The 21,645-nt window shown below is 41.7% G+C and overlaps 1 protein-coding gene across 2 annotated transcripts in view; it reads right to left on the bottom strand.

The window, feature by feature from the left end:
* Positions 1-20,870, bottom strand: part of FEZ1 (fasciculation and elongation protein zeta 1) — a 40,757-nt gene extending 19,887 nt beyond the window's left edge. Inside the window, exons 1-3 of one of the 2 annotated variants that reach the window (XM_079708027.1) lie at positions 20,836-20,870; positions 14,330-14,685; positions 7,457-7,556 (exon numbers count right to left, since the gene is read on the bottom strand). In XM_079708027.1, the coding sequence (XP_079564153.1) occupies positions 7,457-7,556; positions 14,330-14,640 (411 nt within the window). In that variant the 5' untranslated portion in view covers positions 14,641-14,685; positions 20,836-20,870. Of the gene's footprint in view, positions 1-7,456; positions 7,557-14,329; positions 14,686-20,791 lie in introns of both variants that reach the window. The other variant, XM_079708026.1, reaches the window with a different exon arrangement.
* Positions 20,871-21,645: the final 775 nt, after the last annotated feature.

Here is a 21,645-nt window from a genome sequence, read left to right as displayed (position 1 = left end):
AAAAAGAGATACTAGAGAGCAGATGCCAACCTAACATCCACTAAAAAAAAAGGTACAGCTATACAAAGAGGTATAACTAAAAATCCAAAGGTAGAAATAAAATGGAATACCAAAAAGTATTTGATTGACCCAAAAGAAGGTGAAACAGAGGAACAATAACAACAAAAAACCCAGATGGAACAAATAGAAATGCAAGATGGTACACCTAAACACAAACTAGTAATGTTATGTTAAATGTTAATGAACTAAATGCTATGCAAATGAACTAAACACAATAAATTAAAAAGCACAGATTATCATTGTCAGACTGAATATAAAAGACCCGACTACATGCAATCTATAAAAGACACATTTTAAAGACACAGAAAGATGAAAAGTAAAAGGACTGAAAAAATGTATACCTAACAGCATAAGAAAGCTGTTGTGGTAAATTCATATCAGACAAAGCAGATTTCAAAACAAGGAGTATTACCAGAGATAAAGAAGGATATTTCATAATGATAAAAGGGTCAATCAGGAAGACATAACAATAATAAAAGTGTATGCAGTTAATAACAGAGCTTCAAAATATATAAAACAAAAACTAACAGAACTGAAGAAAGAAATAGACAAATTCACGGTAATAACTGGAAATTTTTAACACTCTTGTCTTGATAATTGATAAAATAAACAGACAAAAAATCAGAATATAAAGAATCCAACCATACTATAAACCACCTTAATCTAGTTGACCTTTTTAGAACATCACAACTAACAATTGCAGAATATACATTCTTCTCAGTGACACATAGTACATTCACTAAGATACAACATATGCTAGGTCATATATCAGTCCCAATATGTTTTAAAAGATTTAATTTGTACAGATTTTGTTCTCTGACAAAATTAAATGAGAAATCTATGACAAAACATCTATAAACATTCTTCTAAATAACCCATAGGCCAAAAAAGAAAGAGGAAACTGGAAAATATTTTGAACTGAATGATAATGAAAACATACCACATCAAAATTGTGGGATTCAGTTAAGGCAATGCTTAAAAGAAATTTTATTGTTTTAAGATGCTTACGTTATTACTATGGACTAGATGTTTGTGTCCTCCCAAAATTCATGTTGAAATCCTAACCCCCAATGCAATGGTATAAGGAGACCTTGGGGAGGTGCTGGGGAGGGTGGAACCCTCATCAGTGGGAGTGTATTCTTATACAAGAGGCTCCACAGAGCTCCTCTGTACCATGTGTGCTGTGAGGACATAGCCAGAAGTTGACAGTCTGAAAGCTGGAAGAGTCCCTTTACCAGAATCAACCATGCTGGCACCCTGATCGTGGATATCCAGCCTCCATAACTGTGAAAAGTAAATTTCTGTGGTTTATAAGCCACCCAGTCTGTCATATTTTGTTATAGCAGCCCAAATGGACTAAGATCATTTTTTTAAAAGTTTAAAATATGACCTATGCTTCCACTTCAGAAGCTTAAAAAATAAAGGGTGAAGTAAAACCCTATTTTAAATACAAAGAAGGATACAATCAAGTTAAGGGAAGAAATCAACAAACTAGAAAATGAAAAAACACAGAGGAAAAAAAAAGTGGTTTTCTAGAAAGATTAATAAAAGTGATAAACCCATAAACAGACCGATGAGAAGGGGGTGAGGGAGAGGGACAGAAGGAGAGAGAAAACACAAATCAACAATAACAGTAATAAAAAAGGGAACATCACTATAGATCTTACTACATTAAAAGAATGAGAGAATGTCATAAACAACTTTGTGGTCAATACCATGACTTAGATTAAATGAATAAATTCCTTAAAAAACACACTTTACCAAAATCATCTCAGGAAGACGTGGAACATCTAAATACCCCAATATCTATTAAAGGAATTGAATCTGTAATCAAAAACTTTCACGGAGAAAACCCCCGGTCCAGATGGTTTCATTGGTGTAGTCAATCACACATTTAAGGAAGAAATAATACCAATATAACACAAACTCTTTCAGAAAATAGAAGAAGAAAAATTCCCAATTCACCTTATGACATTACAAGAAAAGAAAATTGAAAAGAAAGATTCCTCATGAACATAGATGCAAAAATCCTTAATAAAATATAAACAAATCAAATCCCACATTATGTGAAAAGGATATCTATCACAACTAAGTTGGATTTATCTTAAAAATGAAAGGTTGGTTTAATATTTGAAAATCAATTAGTGTAATTCATCACATTAACATTGATCTACATACATAAATTGTTCTATAGATTTAATACAATCACAGTTGAATGTCCAGCAAGTTTCTTTGTACAAATTGATCAGGTGATTCCAAAATTTATACAGAAATGCAAAGGACCTAAAATAGCCAAAGCAACTTTGAAAAAACAGAACAAAGTTGAAAGACTTATGCTTTATGTCAAGACATTATTATAAAGCTACAGTAATAATATAGCATAATATTGGCATTAAGATAGACACATATATCAGTGAAACAGAACAGAGAATTCAGAAATATATCCACACATTTAGGTCAACTGATTTTCAACAAAGGTGCCAAGACAATTCAATATGGAAAGGATATTTCCAGTGAATTGTACTAGAACAATTGGATAGCCATACACATGAACCCTGACCTTAACCTCACACCATATACAGAAACTAACGTGAAGTGGATCATAAACTATATAAAAGCTAAAACTACAAAACTTCTAGAAGACTTAAGAAAAAAATCTTAGTGACCCTGGGCTTGGCAATTTCTTAAGTACTACATAAGAAGCACAAACTATTAAACACAACTGAATAAACTGGACTTCATCACATTAAAAAAACATTTGCTCTTCAAATGTACTGTTAATAAAGTTAAAAGGCAATCCATAGACAAGAAGAAAATATTTGTAAAACATACAACAGAAAAAGGACTATATCTAGAATATATGTGTTAAAATAATTAAACAAAGAGGCTATTAGACTGGGATGACTTGAACGCTTCAGGAGTCTCCTAAGCAAACAAAAACCTCTAATGCCTCAAGGTTAAGAACTCAAACCAAAGGACAGCTACTCACAAACAGCCACCCAGGCTTTTCCAGATAACACAACCACTCAAGCTACAGCCAATCAGATAATTTCCTTCCTTTGCTTCCATCTCCTCTGTAAAAGTCCTTCCTCTAATTCCTGTCGATGGAGCACTTCTACCCACTTTGGGTTTGGCATTGTCTGAGTCGAACAGATTTTTGCTCAGGTAAACTCTCAGAAATTTAATATGCCTCATTTTATATTTTAACATGAGGAACTCCAATGACTCAATACTAAGAACACAAAGAGCCCACTAAGAAAATGGGCAAAAGATCTGAACAGGCACTTCACCAAAGAAGATGCATGGGTTGTGAATAAGCACATGAAAAAATGCTTAACATCATTTGTTACCAGGAAAATGCAAATTTAAGTAACATACTACTATATACCCACTCAAATGACTAAAATCAAAAAGGCCGTCCATTCCAAGAGTTGATGAGGATGGGGAATAATCGGAGCTCTCAAACTGGAAAACAGTTTGGCAGTTTCTTAAAAAGTGAAACAGACACTTACAATATGACTCAGACATTCCACTCATAGGTTTTTACCCAAGAGAAACAGAGACCTATCCACAAAAAGACTTATATAAGAATGCTCATAGTAGCTTCATTTGCAATATTCAAAAACTGGAAAAAATCCAAATGTCCATCAACAGGTGAATGAATAAGCAAATTATAGTATATCCATATAATGGAACACTACTCAGCAATAAAAAGGAATGTATGGGCTTCCCTGGTGGCGCAGCGGTTGAGAGTCCGCCTGCCGATGCAAGGGACACGGGTTCGTGCCCCGGTCCGGGAAGATCCCACATGCCACGGAGCGGCTGGGCCCGTGAGCCATGGCCGCTGAGCCTGCGTGTCCGGAGCCTGTGCTCCGCAACGGGAGAGACCACAACAGTGAGAGGCCTGCATACCGCAAAAAAAAAAAAAAAAAAAAAAAAGGAATGTATGTAGATACATGCAATAAAATAGATGAATATGTAGATAATTATATTGAGTTTTAAAAAACAGACCAAAAAAAGAGTACATGCTGCGTGATTCCACCTATACAAAATTCTAGAAAATGCAAACTAATCTATGATGACAACAGCTAGTTGCCTGAAGATTGGGGGGTGAAAGGGAAGAGTGATGGACATGCAGACATGCTCGCTATCTTGATTGTGGTGATGGTTTCACAGATGTATACATATGTCAAAACCTATCAAACTGCACTCTTTAACATATGTTGTTTATTGTATGCCAATTATCCTTCAGTAAAGCTATGATTAAAAAGGAAAAGAATAATATACCATGACCAAGTTGCCTTTAATCTCAAGAATGCAAGGTTGATTTAACATTTGAAACTCAATTCATGTAATTCATTACATTGACATAATAAAGGAGAAAACCATATAATCATCTCAATAGAGGCAGAAAATAGAAATAATTCATCTTCAGAGAAATAACAAGAAACCATGCCACAATTTAAAGTCATGAGCTTCCAGGTCAAAAGGGCCCATGGATTATAATTCATTTGAATGAAAAATAAAGCTCACTCTAAGGCACATTACTGTAAAAGAAATGAGAAAGGAAAAAGAGAATATTCTGAAAGCTTCTAGAGAGAACCAAAAGAGAGTCACATATAAAAGACAAAGAATCAGAATGGATTCTAAATGGGGCTTCTCAATCATCACTGAAAGCTGGAGGAAAAGAGAATGATGCCTTTGCAATTCTGAGTAAATATTCACTTGCAGCCTAAAATAACTCTATCAAGTCAAATTCTCAATCAAGTGTATGACGGGAGAATAAAGACACTCTCATCTATTCTAACAAATATATTCCTCTCTACCCTTTCTCAAGAATATACTGAATTTTTTTCACCAAAACAAGGGAACATAACCAGAAAAATAAAAACATGGCAGTCAGAGGACAGGAGAGAGAGACATGAAGATTTCCCAGGACAGCAGCTGTGCACCAGATCTAGAGTACAACCAGATTAGTTTATAGCAGAAAGATGGAGGCTACTAGTTTGGATTTTTTTTTTGATTGAATTGAAAGACTATCTGATTTTTTTAAAACATATTATGAGATGTAGAGTTCACTCAGAGTTTGGGGTTGAACTAATGATAAATATACAGGAAACTAAGCAAGTGAAAAAACAAGGCAATTCTTCGCTCCAGGTTAAATAAGAAGTTGTACAAGAGGGAAATATTCTTATAGAACACTACATGATTCAGCAAGAAATAGTATTTACACAGTTACCCTAGTGTGTACTTGTAATATTGATTTAATTGGTGACAAGGGGGAAGGCCAAATGTGAGTATTTGAGGCGATGCCAAAGACTTAAATCTTATCTTCCATAATGGATAACAGCCAAAATTATTCATTTTAGATAATCAAAGAAGTAGTAACATAAATGTGCTATTTAGAAAATTCTAAGTACCCGCCAAAAGAAACAGCTATAAGAAGTCGAAGTGGTTGCCTCCATGGAGCCGGGAAAGATAAGTCAGAGACTGCTGTTTATATTTTTTGTTGTCTCGCATTATTTTAAAAGTATTATTTGACTTTTAAAATTACATACATGTGTTACTTTGATTTTATAAAAGCAAAAATGACTGTCTTTGCATTCATAACCCTACAGTTTCCATAACATTTCATTACATTAGTTACAGTCACAAGGACAAGCATGAACAGGTTTGGGAACAAACACAATGGATTCTTGGCAATGAACTAAGTGGAAGAAGAGATAAGACTTCCCAGAGAGAAGCCTACCAGTCGTGTGCATGCCGCATGCCAAGGGCGTTCGGTTGGCATATTTTACAGAAGGAATACAGAGCCCTGGTTATATAGCAAGTCGTTTAAACTGATGTCAGTGAAAAGAGCTTCTACTGTAATGAATCCAGATAATAAAGGAAGCTAAAATAAAACAACCTTAATCCATCCACTTTTGCTACGCCGTCCATTTCCCGTGGGTCAGATGGAGAAAATTCTACAAGGAGGAGAGCTCAAGATCATCCTTCTCAGGGTCATTCAGTTTGCCCTGAAATATTAACCCTCTTGAGGGAAATCTGCAAATGAGGATAAATTAAAGTCCTTTTGAAGGGTAGGCTATCTTATATATACTTTGGCTTAATCCACAAAATGAGTTGGAAAGGTGGCCAAGGAGATAACAAAGCAAAATCTGCCTTTTGCACCATGACGGACCTGATTTCATTTCAGTAACTAGGTTTATTCCATTATTGCCTATCTTCTCCTTTGCATTTTGGGCAAGTACTAAACACTATCCATATAAGTACCGCAAAAGAAAAAAAGTGCTCGGGAGTTCAAAACAGGACCTGAGACATCCCACATCCATGCTAAGTAGGGTTGTAGCAAATCTCTTTGTTTCGAAGTCTATTCTTGAGGTTTTAAGTATTTTGGATGGCTAATTATTAGAAGAATTAAAAAGGATATTCAGCCACCTTTTCAACAAATCGGCCGATTGCTGATCTCTTTGCTGTGCTATTTTGGCCAATGATCTGCAGAAATGTTGCCCAGTAAGGGAAATCTGGTTCTCGCTCTTCCTTGGCCTCAATCCTGGAGCACCTAGGAAGATCAGATCCACCTCCCACCCTCATTTGCTGTGCGCACAGGATTGTGACAGCCCTTCCTGATAAGAAATTGTCAAATTTCCTTTATAACTGAAACTAGAAGACTAAGCAAGGTAGAAACGGGCTTTTAGCAAGGACAGAGCCCTTACGTGATTTAGCTTTCTATATGTATATTCAGCTAGGAGGGGCAATTTGGATATTCTGAAAGGTCACGTTCCATAACCTATGCAAGTCAACTCAAAATAAGTATTCTCTTTACTTTTTCAGAAGTCCGTAGGCTACTTTCCTCTTTGGCATCAGTAACCACAGACCGTGACTCAGGTCCAGCCATATAAGTGCCTGTTTAATGAGCTTCATAAAGAATTCCTCCCAGTTGCATGGTCACCTCACTATTATCTGGGTCCCCACTCTGGCCATTAGCCAGGCCCTGAGCTTGTCACAAGTCTGTCAACAGTTTTTGATGGGACTGAACTGTCCCTCTTAGATGGGAAACTCTGATTTTTTTTTTAACCATTATTCGAACGCAAAAAAAGCCCATTATATTCATTCTCCTCTCTTACTTCAGATCACCTTATTTTGCGTGTTGTAGGCCGATGATGAGCAACAGAAGTGATCTGCATTTACAGTCTTTACAATCATTCCAATCACCTCATATACCCTGGATGTCCCCCTTCATCTTATTTTTCACTTCCTCCACAACTCTTACTTTCCCAGCAATGATGCTGAGCTTCATTACATAATGGGGAAGACTGTTGCATTACTGAATGTTTTTCTAACTGGAATCCACAGCTTCTCAAGCCCTGCTAAGCTGGGGGCCCCAGAGAGGTACCTCAGTTTCAGAGCTGTTGCCATTCAGAGCCTCCACGTTTGGGTCCCTCCAGTCTTCTGAGAGTGAAGGGATGTAATTGTCTGTCAGAGCATCCCAAACCCTGTAAACAAAGAGAAGCTCTCATTAGCACACATCTGTGGCCTGGCCTGGCCTGGAGGAAGGAAGAGCTGGGCCAGGGGAGGAGAGAGGCTTCTGTGTGTGCCAGGCTGAGATCATCTGCCTTCCAGCATGCAGGAGCGAAGTAGCTTAAAAACTGAATTTCAGGCATTACCAGGAGAGAAGGAGCCAAGAGAATGGACCCTGGCCAGGAGCTTCAGTGCCAAAGGTGTTTGCTTAAGAGAAGAGGAATTTCTCACCATTGAAAACCAATGGTAGCGTCTACAAGTAAAACACCTCTGGCAACAGATAAACTGCCCCTGAAACTAAATCTGCCCCTCAACCAAATGGCTCCTGTCTCACGAACTTAAGAAATGTCCATGTTTCCTTTCTTATGGGCAGAGAAGAATGAGAAAAAGGGGAGGGAGGAAGAGAGAGATTGATCTGGGCAGATTTTCTGGCTGAATCTCATTAAGATCAGGGTCATTGTCTAGTTTATATATACAGCTGGCCCTTGAACAACGCGAGTTTAAACTGTGAGCATCCACTTACATGTGGATTTCTTTCCTCATAAATATTGTAGTACCAATATTTTCATTTTACAGTTCTTCACTTTAACTAAGTGTGGAGGAAAGTTTGTGTTCGATTAGAGATCACAATATATGGACTCAAAAGAAGTAGTGTTTGAGTCCTTCTTCTATTCAAATTGTTTCAGCTTATTGCCCTTGTGGTTTACTAATTCCTTTGTTTTTGAGGCAGAAACAGCAGGAAATGGATTTTTCGACTACCCAGGGGGTCAGCGCCCTTAATCCCCCATGCTGTTCAAGGGTTAACTGTATTTCAGTTTCAGATGCCTGCAATCTAAAAGGTCAAGAATTAACTCCTTGACATCTAATGTAGGTAAGGGGATGATGCCAATGCTATTAAAAGTTACTTATTACCCAAAATGTTCTAGGGATCCCAGGGTGGCACAATCCTGTCCTCTAGCAATGTAGAGTCTAAGTGTGCCCTGTCTCTATCATGGAGACTCCAAAGAAAATATATGAAAGGAACCAATAAATACACCACTGTCTACACAATTAGTTTTTAGTGGGGGAAGATGGGGTTCCCTTTATTACATTTCTTTTTTAAAGTTCTGATAGGTACATTATAAGAAAGGTTATTCGACAATTCTTTTTGCTTAACTCACTTATTTCAGAAAGATTTTCTTGGGGAAAAAATGGGGAGGGGTTTGGGGAAAATCCTGAAGTCACAAACTCTCAAACACAGGAAAATGAATAAATTAGTCGACACCAAGAGATTAATGTAAATCAGTAAACCAAGCTCCTAAAATAATGAATGCCATCCATGGAAGCCAGCGGCACTTGAGTTAATATTAGGTAGTGAAATAATGAGGGCTCAGTGCAATCTCCTTCAGGTGCGTGTGCACATCAAACATGAATGATACCTGTGAAACAAGGTAAAAGAAGGTACAATTTATTTAGATATACTAATATAAGGAAATGGTCATTTAAAACTAAGCAACTATGTACACATACGGATCAAATCCAAAACATGACAAAGTATGGTGTAAGATGCTGAAAAGATAAGTGCATATTTTATATATATAGCAAGATGTGTATATATATATATATGTGTATATGTATATACATATACATATATATATATATATCAGAGCACAGACACTTTAAATCAATGAAATCAATGAAAATAAAATGGGGGAGGGGAGTGTTCTTAACATATATAAAATCTGGAATGACATATGACATATGGGTATATAATCAAGGAGATTTTCCTAGCGTGCAATGCACACAATTTGGTGATAAAAAAAAGCAACTCAAGAAAACACAATATAATGGCACTGCTTTGGTTATCCACTTATTCATTTTTTGTAGTACAATTACAAGAAGGCACTTGGAGAGACCTCATCAAGTGTTCATTCAACATCTCTTCAGCAGGATTTCAGTCTACGCCTTAAACATGGGTGATAATCCAGTTTCCATCAAGCACTATTAGAGCTTCATTAATCCAGCCTAATTCTAAATCCAAGTCTCATTAGCGTTCTAAAGCCAAGAGGCAAATATGATTTGCTGTCTCCAAAAGTCCCAGCTCCACACCCACTAGGAAGGTGAGCAGTCAAGTCCTCCGTGCATCACTGCATTACACTCTCTGCGTCGAGAATGAACAACACGCATGCAGGCACTGACCTTCGGGTCTGACCCTGCAGCCAGCGCCTGGAGAAATAAAATTCAGCAAAGCCCAAAACAGGCAGGAGCCTTTTGTACCTCTCCTAGATAGGATGGAAGCTGGGACCCTGAACGGACCAGCACACTTTCCAATAACCTTGAAACTATTTATATCCTTAAAGTGACAACTGGAGACTGCCTCAAATCATTTAGGGTGGCAACTTTTCTCACCTGAGCCTTCACTGACATACTCTGGATTTTATCTTCTAATTCTAGACTTTTAGTGACAATTCCCTAAACCTTTATCTCCTCGGGATATCAAGCCATCCTTTTTCTGTTTCAAGTTTTCTTCTTGCTTTCTGATGGACATGCTTTTTATCCTTTGAGGTTCATAAGCAACCTTTAATAGAACGACTCTCATCTCTTTGTCATCACTTGCACACCCGTCCCGTATTCATTCAGTGCCCATTTAACAATAATAACCATAGCAGCCAACCTTACTGAGCATTTACTATGCATAAGCCAGGTACTATCCTAAACTCTCTGTGGATTCATTCATTCATTCCTCACAACTCTATAAGGCACATACTGAGAAAAAAAACCCTGAAACATAGAGAGGCTAATTAACTCATCTAGATTCACACAGCCAGTAATGACAGAGGTTGGAGTTGAACCCAGGCAATACAGCTACAGAGCATATATTCCTACCCACTTAACTATTCCAATTCTTTATGAACTTTACGATGGGCATGGGCATCAGAACAATATGCCAAGTTCCAAATCACAACCTAGAACAGCAGTTCAGCAGCCGGCTCTGCGTGAAAAGTCTATAACTGCATTATTCTGGACCTGGTGCTTTCATCAATCTATGAAAGGAGAAATGGCAAGGTCAGCAAGGGTACACGCCTGCTTTCTGTCTAGATCTCCAGCCCGGGGAAGGTTAAATGGATGGCAAAGGCAGGCACGGGAACGAAGAACGGCGGTGGGAGGGAAAAACACAAAGCTTTCTGTGAGGGAGAGAATGGGACGGACTTTTCTCCCCAGAGAGGTCATCCATCTTATCCTAAGCAGGGTTCTTGGGAAGAGATATATTCCCTGTTAGAGGCATCCTGGGTGGACTGTAAAACTCCACTTCCTGAGAAGCATCCTGCTATTTACTCTTATCTCGGGGAAAGGAGACTTTGAAAGCTACCCACTATATCTTTCATCAAAGAACTATAAGATTAAACAGGCTCCCTCCATTCTTGTCATTACTCTGCCATGGCACCTGAGATCCAATTTGCTCCCTCAGTCCCTGTAATAACAGAAAAGCCTTTTCATGTGCATATTTTATATCATGGGCTTAGATGCCTATAGAAATGGCTGTGACTATCTTTCACCATGGAGGGCTAGGGATTTGGAAAAGGATGCTAGCAGAGGATGAGCAAACCAAACAGAACAGGTTGGACGAGACACGTATCCAGAAATCTGGGCCTGGAACTGGCAACATAGCTATCAAGGCTACATCAATCCTCACACACACACACACACCCCTATATACCTATTCCTGACAATATGGTAGACAGCTTATAGTGCTTGTTAGAATTCCAACTTGGGAACATTTCCCTTAAGCCCCTCTAGGCTGGCTACTGCCCTTGTCCAGTTTTATTTGTGTCAAGTCAGGCCAATAACCACACTTAGATGTGTGTTAACATGAGTATACGTTTGCTGTTAATACTTAGGAATTATGAATTATTAACACATCAATGACTTTGGACAACTTTTTAGATTCTTTCAAATGCTTCAGTAGAATCCATACTACCTCTGCCTTCCACATGGGGAAACTGAACCTCTGAGAAGAGAATTAACTTTCTTAAAAATCACAGGCATCTGTCGACTTTCCCTATCTGATTATTTGGGATTCACTTCTCTTCGACTTAAAGCATGGCTGACTCCAGGGTGTTTATTTATCATGCAAACTTGATTTTTAACATGACCTTTAATCCAGTAATTCTACCGGAAGGACAGGACTGTCAGTGTTCTCACATGTTTGGCCCCTCTGTCTCCAGGGTCCTTGTAAGACAGGGACCCCGGTGAAGTAGGAAGTGGGGTGAGGGCTGACAATTCCCACTCTGTAGGCCTCCAGGTCGGATCTCTTATGACAAAGGAAAGGGTGTTCCTACATATGCAAAGAAGAGATTCTGGAATATTTTCTAAATTTAGAAACAAGAAATACATATTGATACATATTGACTCTCTTTTAATGCCTAGGACTTCCATGCCCTGACAAATCAGAGAAGAGCTGATATCTCAGCCAATTCCCTCTAAGCCACATAGTTCCAAATGAAAACTAAAGAAGTCAAAACTTCAAAGGGAATCACTGACCCTGCTTTCTGATTCGTGCTATCTTTCAGGAGGTTAGTCTGACCAAGAATTTCATAGTTTTTGTTTGAAGCCTCTATTGTGTAGTTCTAACCCACCCAAAACACTTTCCACTCATTGGTGGGTGAAATCTCTAACTACTAAACCTAAGCAGGTTTATTAGAACACCAGAGCTGGGCTCAGGAGACTATTAACTGCGTTGGATATTAACTTATCTTTTTCCTTTACCTCATCATAATTTTACAGTTGAAATAGCTTGATAGGTGTCTCTAAAACAAAGTGTGTAATTTAATTCAAATTTTTATTTTAAGTTGTAAAGCTTTAGATACGTGGAATGCCTAGAAAGCACTGTGTTATGATTTCTCTTCCCAGATTCTTCCCACCACACTATCCCCAAATCATATTTTACCTCTAAGGAGTTATTCAACCTTCGGTTTTTTAGCTGAGGCAGTCAATGAGGCAGGCAAGTCAGAAAAATCAGGATGACTAATAATCCCATGTGATGGTAATTAACATTGAGTGGCCTCTGCTAATGTGCTAGGAAAGAGTAAGAACCTGCTTGCTGGGCCTCTGTCCTTAATGAGGCAAAGGGGTGGTTTAGACAGGGGAGAAATGATTCGTTGGAAGCAAAAGGAATTTTCCAAGCACAGCCTGGGTGAGGTGAGAAATTAGGTTATTGGCAAGTCCTTAGCCCTGCTTCATCAAGATTGAGCTTGGGAGGTTCCAAAGATGAGGACCCACGCAGTCAACTAGAGTTAAGTGACAAGCCCAAGGTCACACAGCGAGTTAGTGAGAGTATGAAAATCACAATTCATCGTGTTTCTAGTCCATTGCCTGGTGCAATGAAGTAGATAACAGTAAAAGCTACTCTGTATAATAAAGCCCCAGAGCCATTCTTTTTTGACCTCGAGGAGTTGAGCAAATTATAAAAGGCTCAGAATCTAAAAGAATCAATTTGAAACTTAAGATTGAATTGAAACACGTAGCCCACAGTTATAGTACTGGTCACCAGAGTGAAATGTTCTCTGTGATCATGCCTTCAGGCTAGCATTAATTAAAAAGAAAAGAAGGAAGTGGCGTGGGCCTAGAAATACATTACATGCACCTACGAGGCTAGCTATTATTGCTCATCCAGGTCATTCAATATTCACTCTAAAAATATTATTTGATCACTTACTACACACCATGTGCTGAATCAGACAGTGGAGAGATAATAATGAATAAGACAGATATACAACCCTTGTATTCACAGAGATACAGTCTCAGTAGTCATCAAATAAGCAACTATCTGCCCAATACAATCAGGTTCAATCCTGTGGGACAAACCTCTTCCCCCACTTACTCATGGGCAACTTTTCCCACCCAAGTCCATAAAAAGAGAAACCAAAAGTACAGTTGCTCCAAACTTCCACTGTCAACTACTTGACATTTCGTGTGTGATCCCTAAAGAACAGTTGATGCATATTTTATCCCTGTGGGGAATTTACGCCTATTTTTACTAAATGCCCCAAACACCTTTCTTTAATTTATATGACAAATCACCCCCTTCTTCTCTTTTCTAGTCCCTCCTTGAACAGCACTTTTCTCAAATTCCTTTTCTTGACTTCTGTTAAGACCCTGGAAGGTGGCTAGTAAGTGACACAGGGAATCTGCATACTCAAAAGCCACTTCACCTGGTTATCACCTTTATTGTGTCCAGGGTAATTCCCTGTTCTCTTGGTTCAATGTGTATGCTTTCTTATTTGGACATATCTTAACATTTGTAGATAATTTTTCCAGTCCTGAGGGGTTATAAACAATTTGGAGATTTTCACAATCCTGGTGTTTTGTAAAGCAAATTGTTCCAGTGACATATATTCCTCTGTCACAGTTAATTAAATTTTTTTCTGGTCCTTATTTCTAATATCTGGGTGGGTTACCATGGATATAAAGAAAGCTGAAGATAGACAGACCCCCAAATGTACCATGCTCCTGAAATTCAATTTTGCATCTAGGAAAACCCATTTCCTAAAAATCCTTCATTCCTTTGTGGTTTCAACTTAAGAAAGCTCTATGAGTAACTGTAAAGGGATATAACTGAACAACGTCAGCAGTTACCAGGGCACTCCCTCACAGAGAAAAATACAAGTAATATGCCATGAACCCAAGGACAGAAACTCGTTCTATGGCAAGGAGCCCCAGATTCCAGGACTCTAATCTGAGGCAAGAGAGGGCAATTAAGACAGCTTACTCCTCATCCTGCAGGGTCTCCTCCTCCTCTTGGATCTGGAACTGGTTCTTTACGGGAGCTAGGTTCTCGGTCTTGGCGTTGTAGTTCCGAAAGCAGACATTGAGCTTCTCATCAAATTCATTCACCAGGTCCTCCATGGACTTGAAGCTGATTATTTCAGAAGAAAAATTCTCAAGCTCAGAGAGGGAGGGGTCCTCTAGATGGTGGGGAGATGAGCCGTAGAAACACTGTGGCTTCTCTTCTGGGTCCTCCGAGCAGCTGGGCCGAAGGTCCTCAAATTCTTCATCCAAACTCACCAGTGGGGCCTCCATTCTTGCACAGCAATAGGACAACGGCAATGTTCAGGATTCGTTTATCTAGAAGAATTAAACATGGTAACGTGAGTTTGGACTGGACTTTTGTGCCAACTCTGTTGAGGAACCATAATCACTTATTCCATAACTCTCATCCCTCTAAAAACAAAACTTCCACTTTACTGGTCCATCGCTTCCGTACTTCCTCACTATTATACCCTTAAGGAGTTCAAATATCATTGTTAGTGTGAATAATGCTAACCCAATTAGCATACATTTTGGAGGCACACCTGCTTCCAATTCCCTGCTCCAAAAAACAAAGCCTAATGGTTAAGCATGCAGTTTCTGGACCAGACTGCCTAGGTTTGCATCCTGCTCTGCCCCTTACCAGCTGCGACTTTAGCAGTAACTTAACTTCTCTGTGCTCCCTTTTATTCTTCTCAGGACAGAAATAATAACAGGACCTATCTCAAAGGACTGTCCTAAGGGTTAAGGGAGTAAACACTGGTAAATGCTTAGAACAGTGCCTGGAAGATAATAAACGTCTAGGTTGTTCAGTTTATGTTCTCTATTATTATTATTATTACTATTACGATAGGTCCACAACCCTAACCATGTGCTCTCAAAACTGGAAGTTTGGGCTTCCCTGGTGGCACAGTGGTTAGGAATCCATCTGCCAACGCAGGGGACGCGGGTTCGAGCCCTGGTCCGGGAGGATCCTATGTGCCACGGAGCAGCTGGGCCCGTGTGCCACAACTGCTGAGCCTGTGCTCTAGAGCCTGCGAGCCACAACTACTGAGCCCACGCGCCACAACTACTGAGGCCCCCACGCCTAGAGACCGTGCTCTGCAACACGAAGCCACCGCAATGAGAAGCCCGTGCACCACGATGAGGAGCGGCCCCCGCTCACCGCAACTAGAGAGAGCCCATGCGCAGCAACGAAAAACCAACACAGCCAGAGATAAATAAATAAAATAAAATAATTTTTTTTCTTTATTTTTATTTTTTTTGCTTTATAACAAATTTAATCAGTTATACATATACATATGTTCCCATATCCCCTCCCTTTTGCATCTCCCTCCCACCCTCCCTATCCCACCCCTCAAGGCAGTCACAAAGCACCGAGCTGATCTCCCTGTGCTATGCGGCTGCTTCCCACTAGCTATCTACCTTACGTTTGGTAGTGTATATATGTCCATGCCGCTCTTTCACTTTGTCACAGCTTACCCTTCCCCCTCCCCATATCCTCAAGTCCATTCTCTAGTAGGTCTGCGTCTTTATTCCTGTCTTACCCCTATGTTCTTCATGACATTTTTTTTCTTAAATTCCATATATATGTGTCAGCATACAGTATTTGTCTTTCTCTTTCTGACTTACTTCACTCTGTATGACAGACTCTAGGTCCATTCACCTCATTACAAATAGCTCAGTTTCGTTTCTTTTTATGGCTGAGTAATATTCCATTGTATATATGTGCCACATCTTCTTTACCCATTCATCCGATGATGGACACTTAGGTTGTTTCCAACCTAAGTGGTTTTTTTTTTAAAAAAACCAAAAAACCTGTAAGGTTTTCATAAATTATTTGGTGGTAAAACCTGCCCTGACCTAAACACGTTTGGCAACTAAACCTGATCTACATGAATATACAGCTGTTCATGGTTTTAATTTATCCCATTTAGTGTGTTTTGCTGCAGAAATTTTAATTTTTTTAAATTATAGAGATTGCTGCCCCAGGCCCCGGGGGATGATATGCAGAATATGCACTCTATTATTGCCTTCCAAAATCTGAGATAATCTAAATTCTGAAACATGCCTGGCCCCAAGGGTTTTGGATAGGGCTTCATGGACCTGGATATTATTACTCTCATCAATAAATGATAGACTAATTGAACACTAATACAGACTTTCAAACAAGCACCTGAGTTTCTCCCAGACACACAGCATATGTCTGAAACTAGAAGAATGGATTAAATGACCTAGTACCCTGTAAGAGATAAGACCCAGAGACTCATGTGCTCCAAAGCCCAGACTCCACAACCACCTTGGGCACTACACCCTGGAAGGCTGTACACGCTCCTCCCTTCATTTCCCAACAGCTCCGGGTCCTCAACATACACTGCCTTTCACTGTGATTTAACCATCTGTGTGTACATCCAAGCCCTTCCCCAATTTTAATTTAAATTCCTCGAGGGCAGAGACGTCCTCTGGATACCCTCCATGGTTTCTAGCACACACTGCCTGCGGCGAGGCAATCAATCAATGTGTGCTCACTGACAAATGATCTTCTGTCCACCCCCCACAGTTTTCATTTTCCATTGCAGGCAGCACAAGCATTATTGTCTATCATACCCTTCTCTACCCTGGAACACGGCAAGGCAACCAAACTTTTCCCTCCTATCTGCGTGATGACTGATCCAGATAGATGCTTAAATTGGAATCACTACCTCAAGAGGACCAAACAGACAGCAAAAACCACGGCTTCTGCCCCAGGACTGCCATTCTCCACCTCTACCTACAAAACTAAAACTCTAAATAAGCGAGGCAGAGGGTATGCCAGGTGAGGACCCGGACAGTTCTTACTGGGATTTTACTGGGATTAAGTCAGTTACCACCACATCTCATCAAAACATATGCTGAGTATTTACAGTTTGCAAAGGCAACATAACAGGACCTTGGAATACAAAAAGATATAAAAGCAGTATTATGACAGCTTGGAAAGAACACAGGCTCAAGAGCCAACAGACCTGCCAAAGCCTGGCTGAGTGACAAGCGTTGTGGGTCCTGATTTCCTCGTTTGTTAAAATGAAGGTGTTGGTATAGAGTTAATGCCTCTGAAAGTTAATTTTAATAACATATTAACTTAATACTTTTAATTGATATATTTTAATAGTATAGTTTATTTAATCTAATATATACAAAATATTGCCATTGCAAAATGTAATCCATATTTTTAAATATTAATGAGACATTTTATATTCTTTTTTCATACTAAGTCTTTGAAATGTATATTTTACATTCACAGTATGTCTCCATGTGGATCAGCCACATTTCAAGTGTCCAATATCCACGTATGGCTAGTGGCTACCATTTTGGACAATCCAGCTATTAAGCAATATACACACAACTAATTGCCAGCTAGAGGTTCTTCACCTATGGTCGACAGACCCCTAAGGGCTCTTTGAATATAACCATATTTTATTTTATGCACTTAAAAGCATATTCAGAGAAAGATCCCGAAGGTTTCTCTACATTGTTAAAGTGGCCCATAGCACAAAAAAGATTAGGAACCCCCGAGTGCCAAAAAAGTGAGTTTAGAAAATATCACTGAGTGCAATCGAGAGTAAGGAAGGTTTTACAGACAAGGGATTTGTATTGAGAGAGGAAGGGCTCTGATGGTTAATGCCGGGCCCCAGGTTCCAATCCTGTTCCTATTACTTCCTAGCTATGAGACATTGGACAAATTATAAGCCTCTCTGACTCAGCTTCCTCATCCATAAAATGGGGTTTAAATAGCACTTATATTGGAGGTTATTTGGTGGAGTAAATGAGATAATCTTTGAAGTGCTAAGCACAATGTGTGGAATACATGAAGTATCCGGTAAATGTCAACAATATTAGGAAAACGAGGCTAACTTAGTTACGTGGAAATGTGGCGTGAGAGTGCTTCGAGGAAGAGAAAAACTATCCTTGCCATGATATTCCATGTGTGATGCTTCAAAATGCTTATCAAATGAGAGAACTACTGCTGAATGAATGTTACCATCTTTTTTTACTAAGGCACCCCTGCTATTTTCAATTCATGTGGTCAAAGCCATTCAGATCACTGGTTCCATTTCAGAGAGACATGAAAGCTAACCAGCTGGTATCCCAGATAGTACACTTCCTTTAAATCTGTACTCTTCCTGGAGGGGACAAGGGAGCTGGTGTGAGAAGGTGATATCAAGGAGGGTGCTGATTTGAAACAGCACAATCTATACCATTAACCAGTAACAGGAGGGCGAGCCGAGTGGAACCTAGGGCTATGATTGAGTTTTGAGCGTTGGCAACAAAGAAGATTATCCTGAAAGCACCTATCCTCAGCCCAGGCTCTAGAGAAAATAGATTCACCTAGAAGAGTATAAAAGAAGAAATGGATGTCACAGCTCTAAAGTTCAGAAATGTGATCATTTGAACAATCTGCAATATAGCCTGATTTCTTTTCATCAACTACTCACTACCCAGGAGCCAAGAAGCTCCGCATGAACGACCAGGTGGGGAGGAAGCTAAAACTGAGAGCCTGCATTGAAAATCAAAGTCACTTGACACCCAAACTGAGCCCAGAATTTGTAGAAAGAGCCCAGGCTGTGGCAGAGGAGGTGAGAGCCAGGCATCTGACTGGCCCCACCAAGGCCTCAAGGAGGGGTCTCTGGGTTAGAGCTGGCAGTCCTTCTTAAATGGTTCCCCTTCTCTCCTTCTTTTGCTCTTCTCTCTTGGTGGGGTAACTTTGCCCCCCAAATGAGATGTCCTACTCTTGCATCCTGGCAAGCTTGCCCCTGTCTTCAGTCACAGCTCATTTCAGAAGCTTCCTTCCCTTAAAAGCTAGGGATAATTCAATTGAGAGCTTATCCTCTTTCTTTATACTTCCAAAATCAATTTTAAAAAAATACATGAAGAATGGCAGAGAGAAGGAACCATAGGAGGGTGGTCTTGTCTTTTTCTCTTTATCATAGAACAAGAGTGCAGGACTATAGTTTGCTTATGTCCTATAATCTATTCCATTTATTTTGGTTCCCAATAGATGGTGTAATTTGGAAAAGAAAGGACGGCTCAGAACTTAACAGAGACCCAGTAGGAAACACACGGTTAGCCTCTCTTGCAGCACAATGATGCATAGTAGCTGCAGCTCGGGGCTGCAGCACCGTCTCCCAGTGCCTGCTTTGCTGAGCGGAGCAGCAGAGATTTCACCATGCCTCCCCCTGCTGGGCCTCTGCACCTCCACACAGGCCCCATTCCATCTCTCCTTCTTCCCACTACTTGCCCTACAGCCCAGTTGATTCTATGCCCACCCCACCCCCCATAGCATCCCTAAAGCTGCCCTCCACTGACCCACCTTCGGTTTCCCACTGCTCCTCAGCAAAGCCCAGTCAGTGTACATGTTCGTGCCAAGCGGCACATTTTGACGGAAAGAGAGTATTTCACTGCATGGAAGTCAGCAACCCCTTTGTGGTTCCGCTTCCCCCTTCCCCCTCCTCCTGCTGCTCCGTTCACCCTCATCTCACATCCCCCTCCCCCAGTCTGTTGGGGTAAAGAAAGGCTCCTCCAAGCAGCACAATGCCTGGAGCTCCAAGAAAGCCGGGGGCATCCCGCGCAGGCCGCACGCATACTCCAACGGCCACGGCCCTTTCAGCCAAACAAGACCGGACATGGGAGCGGAGCGGGTCGGGAGGTGTCGCGGCGAGTAGGGCAGGGATAGGGAAGAGAGAAGAAGAGAGGGCTGTGATGTACCCCCTGGGGGCTCCGTCAGATGCGCTCCCAGCCCCAGAGGCCCTGGGCCCACAGGAGGGCAGCGTGCCCCACCACCATCACACCCGTCCTTTCTCCGACCTGTTCGCGGTAAAACAATCGCTCCGCCAGCGTCTGCGGCAGCTGCCAGCGGTTCTGACACTGCAGGAATGCACGGTCCCTAGGGAGAGGCTCGGCGTCCCAGGGAGGGGCACGGGCGGGGTGCGGGGTCAGGTTCTTAGAGGCATAGATGATTCTGGGGCGTTGAAGGGAGCCGGACCAGATAACGGTCCTGGGAGGAGGTACCGACCCACTGCTCCAGCACCATCGGGCTGCGTTCCCTGCCTCCCCCAGTCCCCAAGCCGCGCTGCCTCTACACACACACACACACACACACACACACACACACACACACACACACACACACACACACACGCCTGGCTGGGGGGCCGAGGCTCCGATGATGCTTGAAGTGCCCATCATCCGGTATCTCCCGGCGCCGGGCGCTGTGCCCCGCTGCTCTCCCGTGAAGGGCTGGGCAGGAGGGCGACGGCCTCCGGGCTCTTCCTTTCCGATTCCGGGGTGGGACCGTCCTGGGTGCGGAGCTTCGGCGCCCCCAGACCTGCCGGCCGGAGCATCCCAAGTCGCGGGGCCTCCTTCCCCACCCCCGTCCACCCCCACTCACGGCAGTGGGTCGGTCTGGATTAAGGTCGCCCCCCGCGACTGCACCTGTGCGGGTCCCGGAGGAGGGAGGTGGATCGCGGGGCTCAGCTGGACACCCCCATCCACTGGCCGCGGGGAGCGGCCGGAGCGCAGCTCAGCGACAGCGGCACAGCCGCGAGCTAGCGAGCGCTCCCCTCGCAGCTCCGCCGGCGCCCGGCTCCGCTCCCTCCTCCCCCCACCCCGCCCCCTCCGCCCCCTCCCCCCCTTCCCCGCGCTCGTGCCCGGGCTCCAGGGGCCGCGCCCGCGCCGGGCACCCGCCCAACGGGCACGCGCAGGACCCGGACGTCATCTTCTCGTTAACATTCCTAGCCCTACTTGGTGCATGTGGCCTGCCTTTATTAATATTTATGAATTACTATTTCTCCCCCTTTAGCATTGGCCTTTCTGCTTCCCTCATGAATATTCAGAAGCTCAAGATGTGCGCTTGCAATAACTCCCAGTGTGGATTTCTCACAGGGAGGGCCTGACACTGTAGCTTCTCCATAAAAGCGTAGGCGGGTGGCCGAGTGGATGGGCAGGCGGATGCCCGCAGACACACTCAAAGACCTCCCTGGACTTTCTGGCCTCCTCCTTCTATTCTGCTGGGGGCTGGGGTGAGCAAGTGAAAGGACGCCTGCCACGCTGAACCGGGTTCAGACCTCGAGTCAAAATTAATAAACGCTTTTACCTCCCAAAGACGCAGGGTGGGGCTGGCTTCAGGCCGAGAGAGCGGCGAACGTTTCCACTATCCATCTACAGAACTTTTTCATGAATCCCAGACTGAAACTCTGTACCAGTTAAACATTAATTCCCCATTCCTTCTTCTCTGCAGACCCT

This window comes from Hyperoodon ampullatus (genome assembly GCF_949752795.1).
Source record: "Hyperoodon ampullatus genome assembly, chromosome: 7".
NCBI classification, from domain to species: Eukaryota; Metazoa; Chordata; class Mammalia; order Artiodactyla; family Ziphiidae; genus Hyperoodon; species Hyperoodon ampullatus.
Note: the sequence above shows the minus strand (reverse complement) of the source record. Positions and strands in the feature narration are given on the sequence as shown.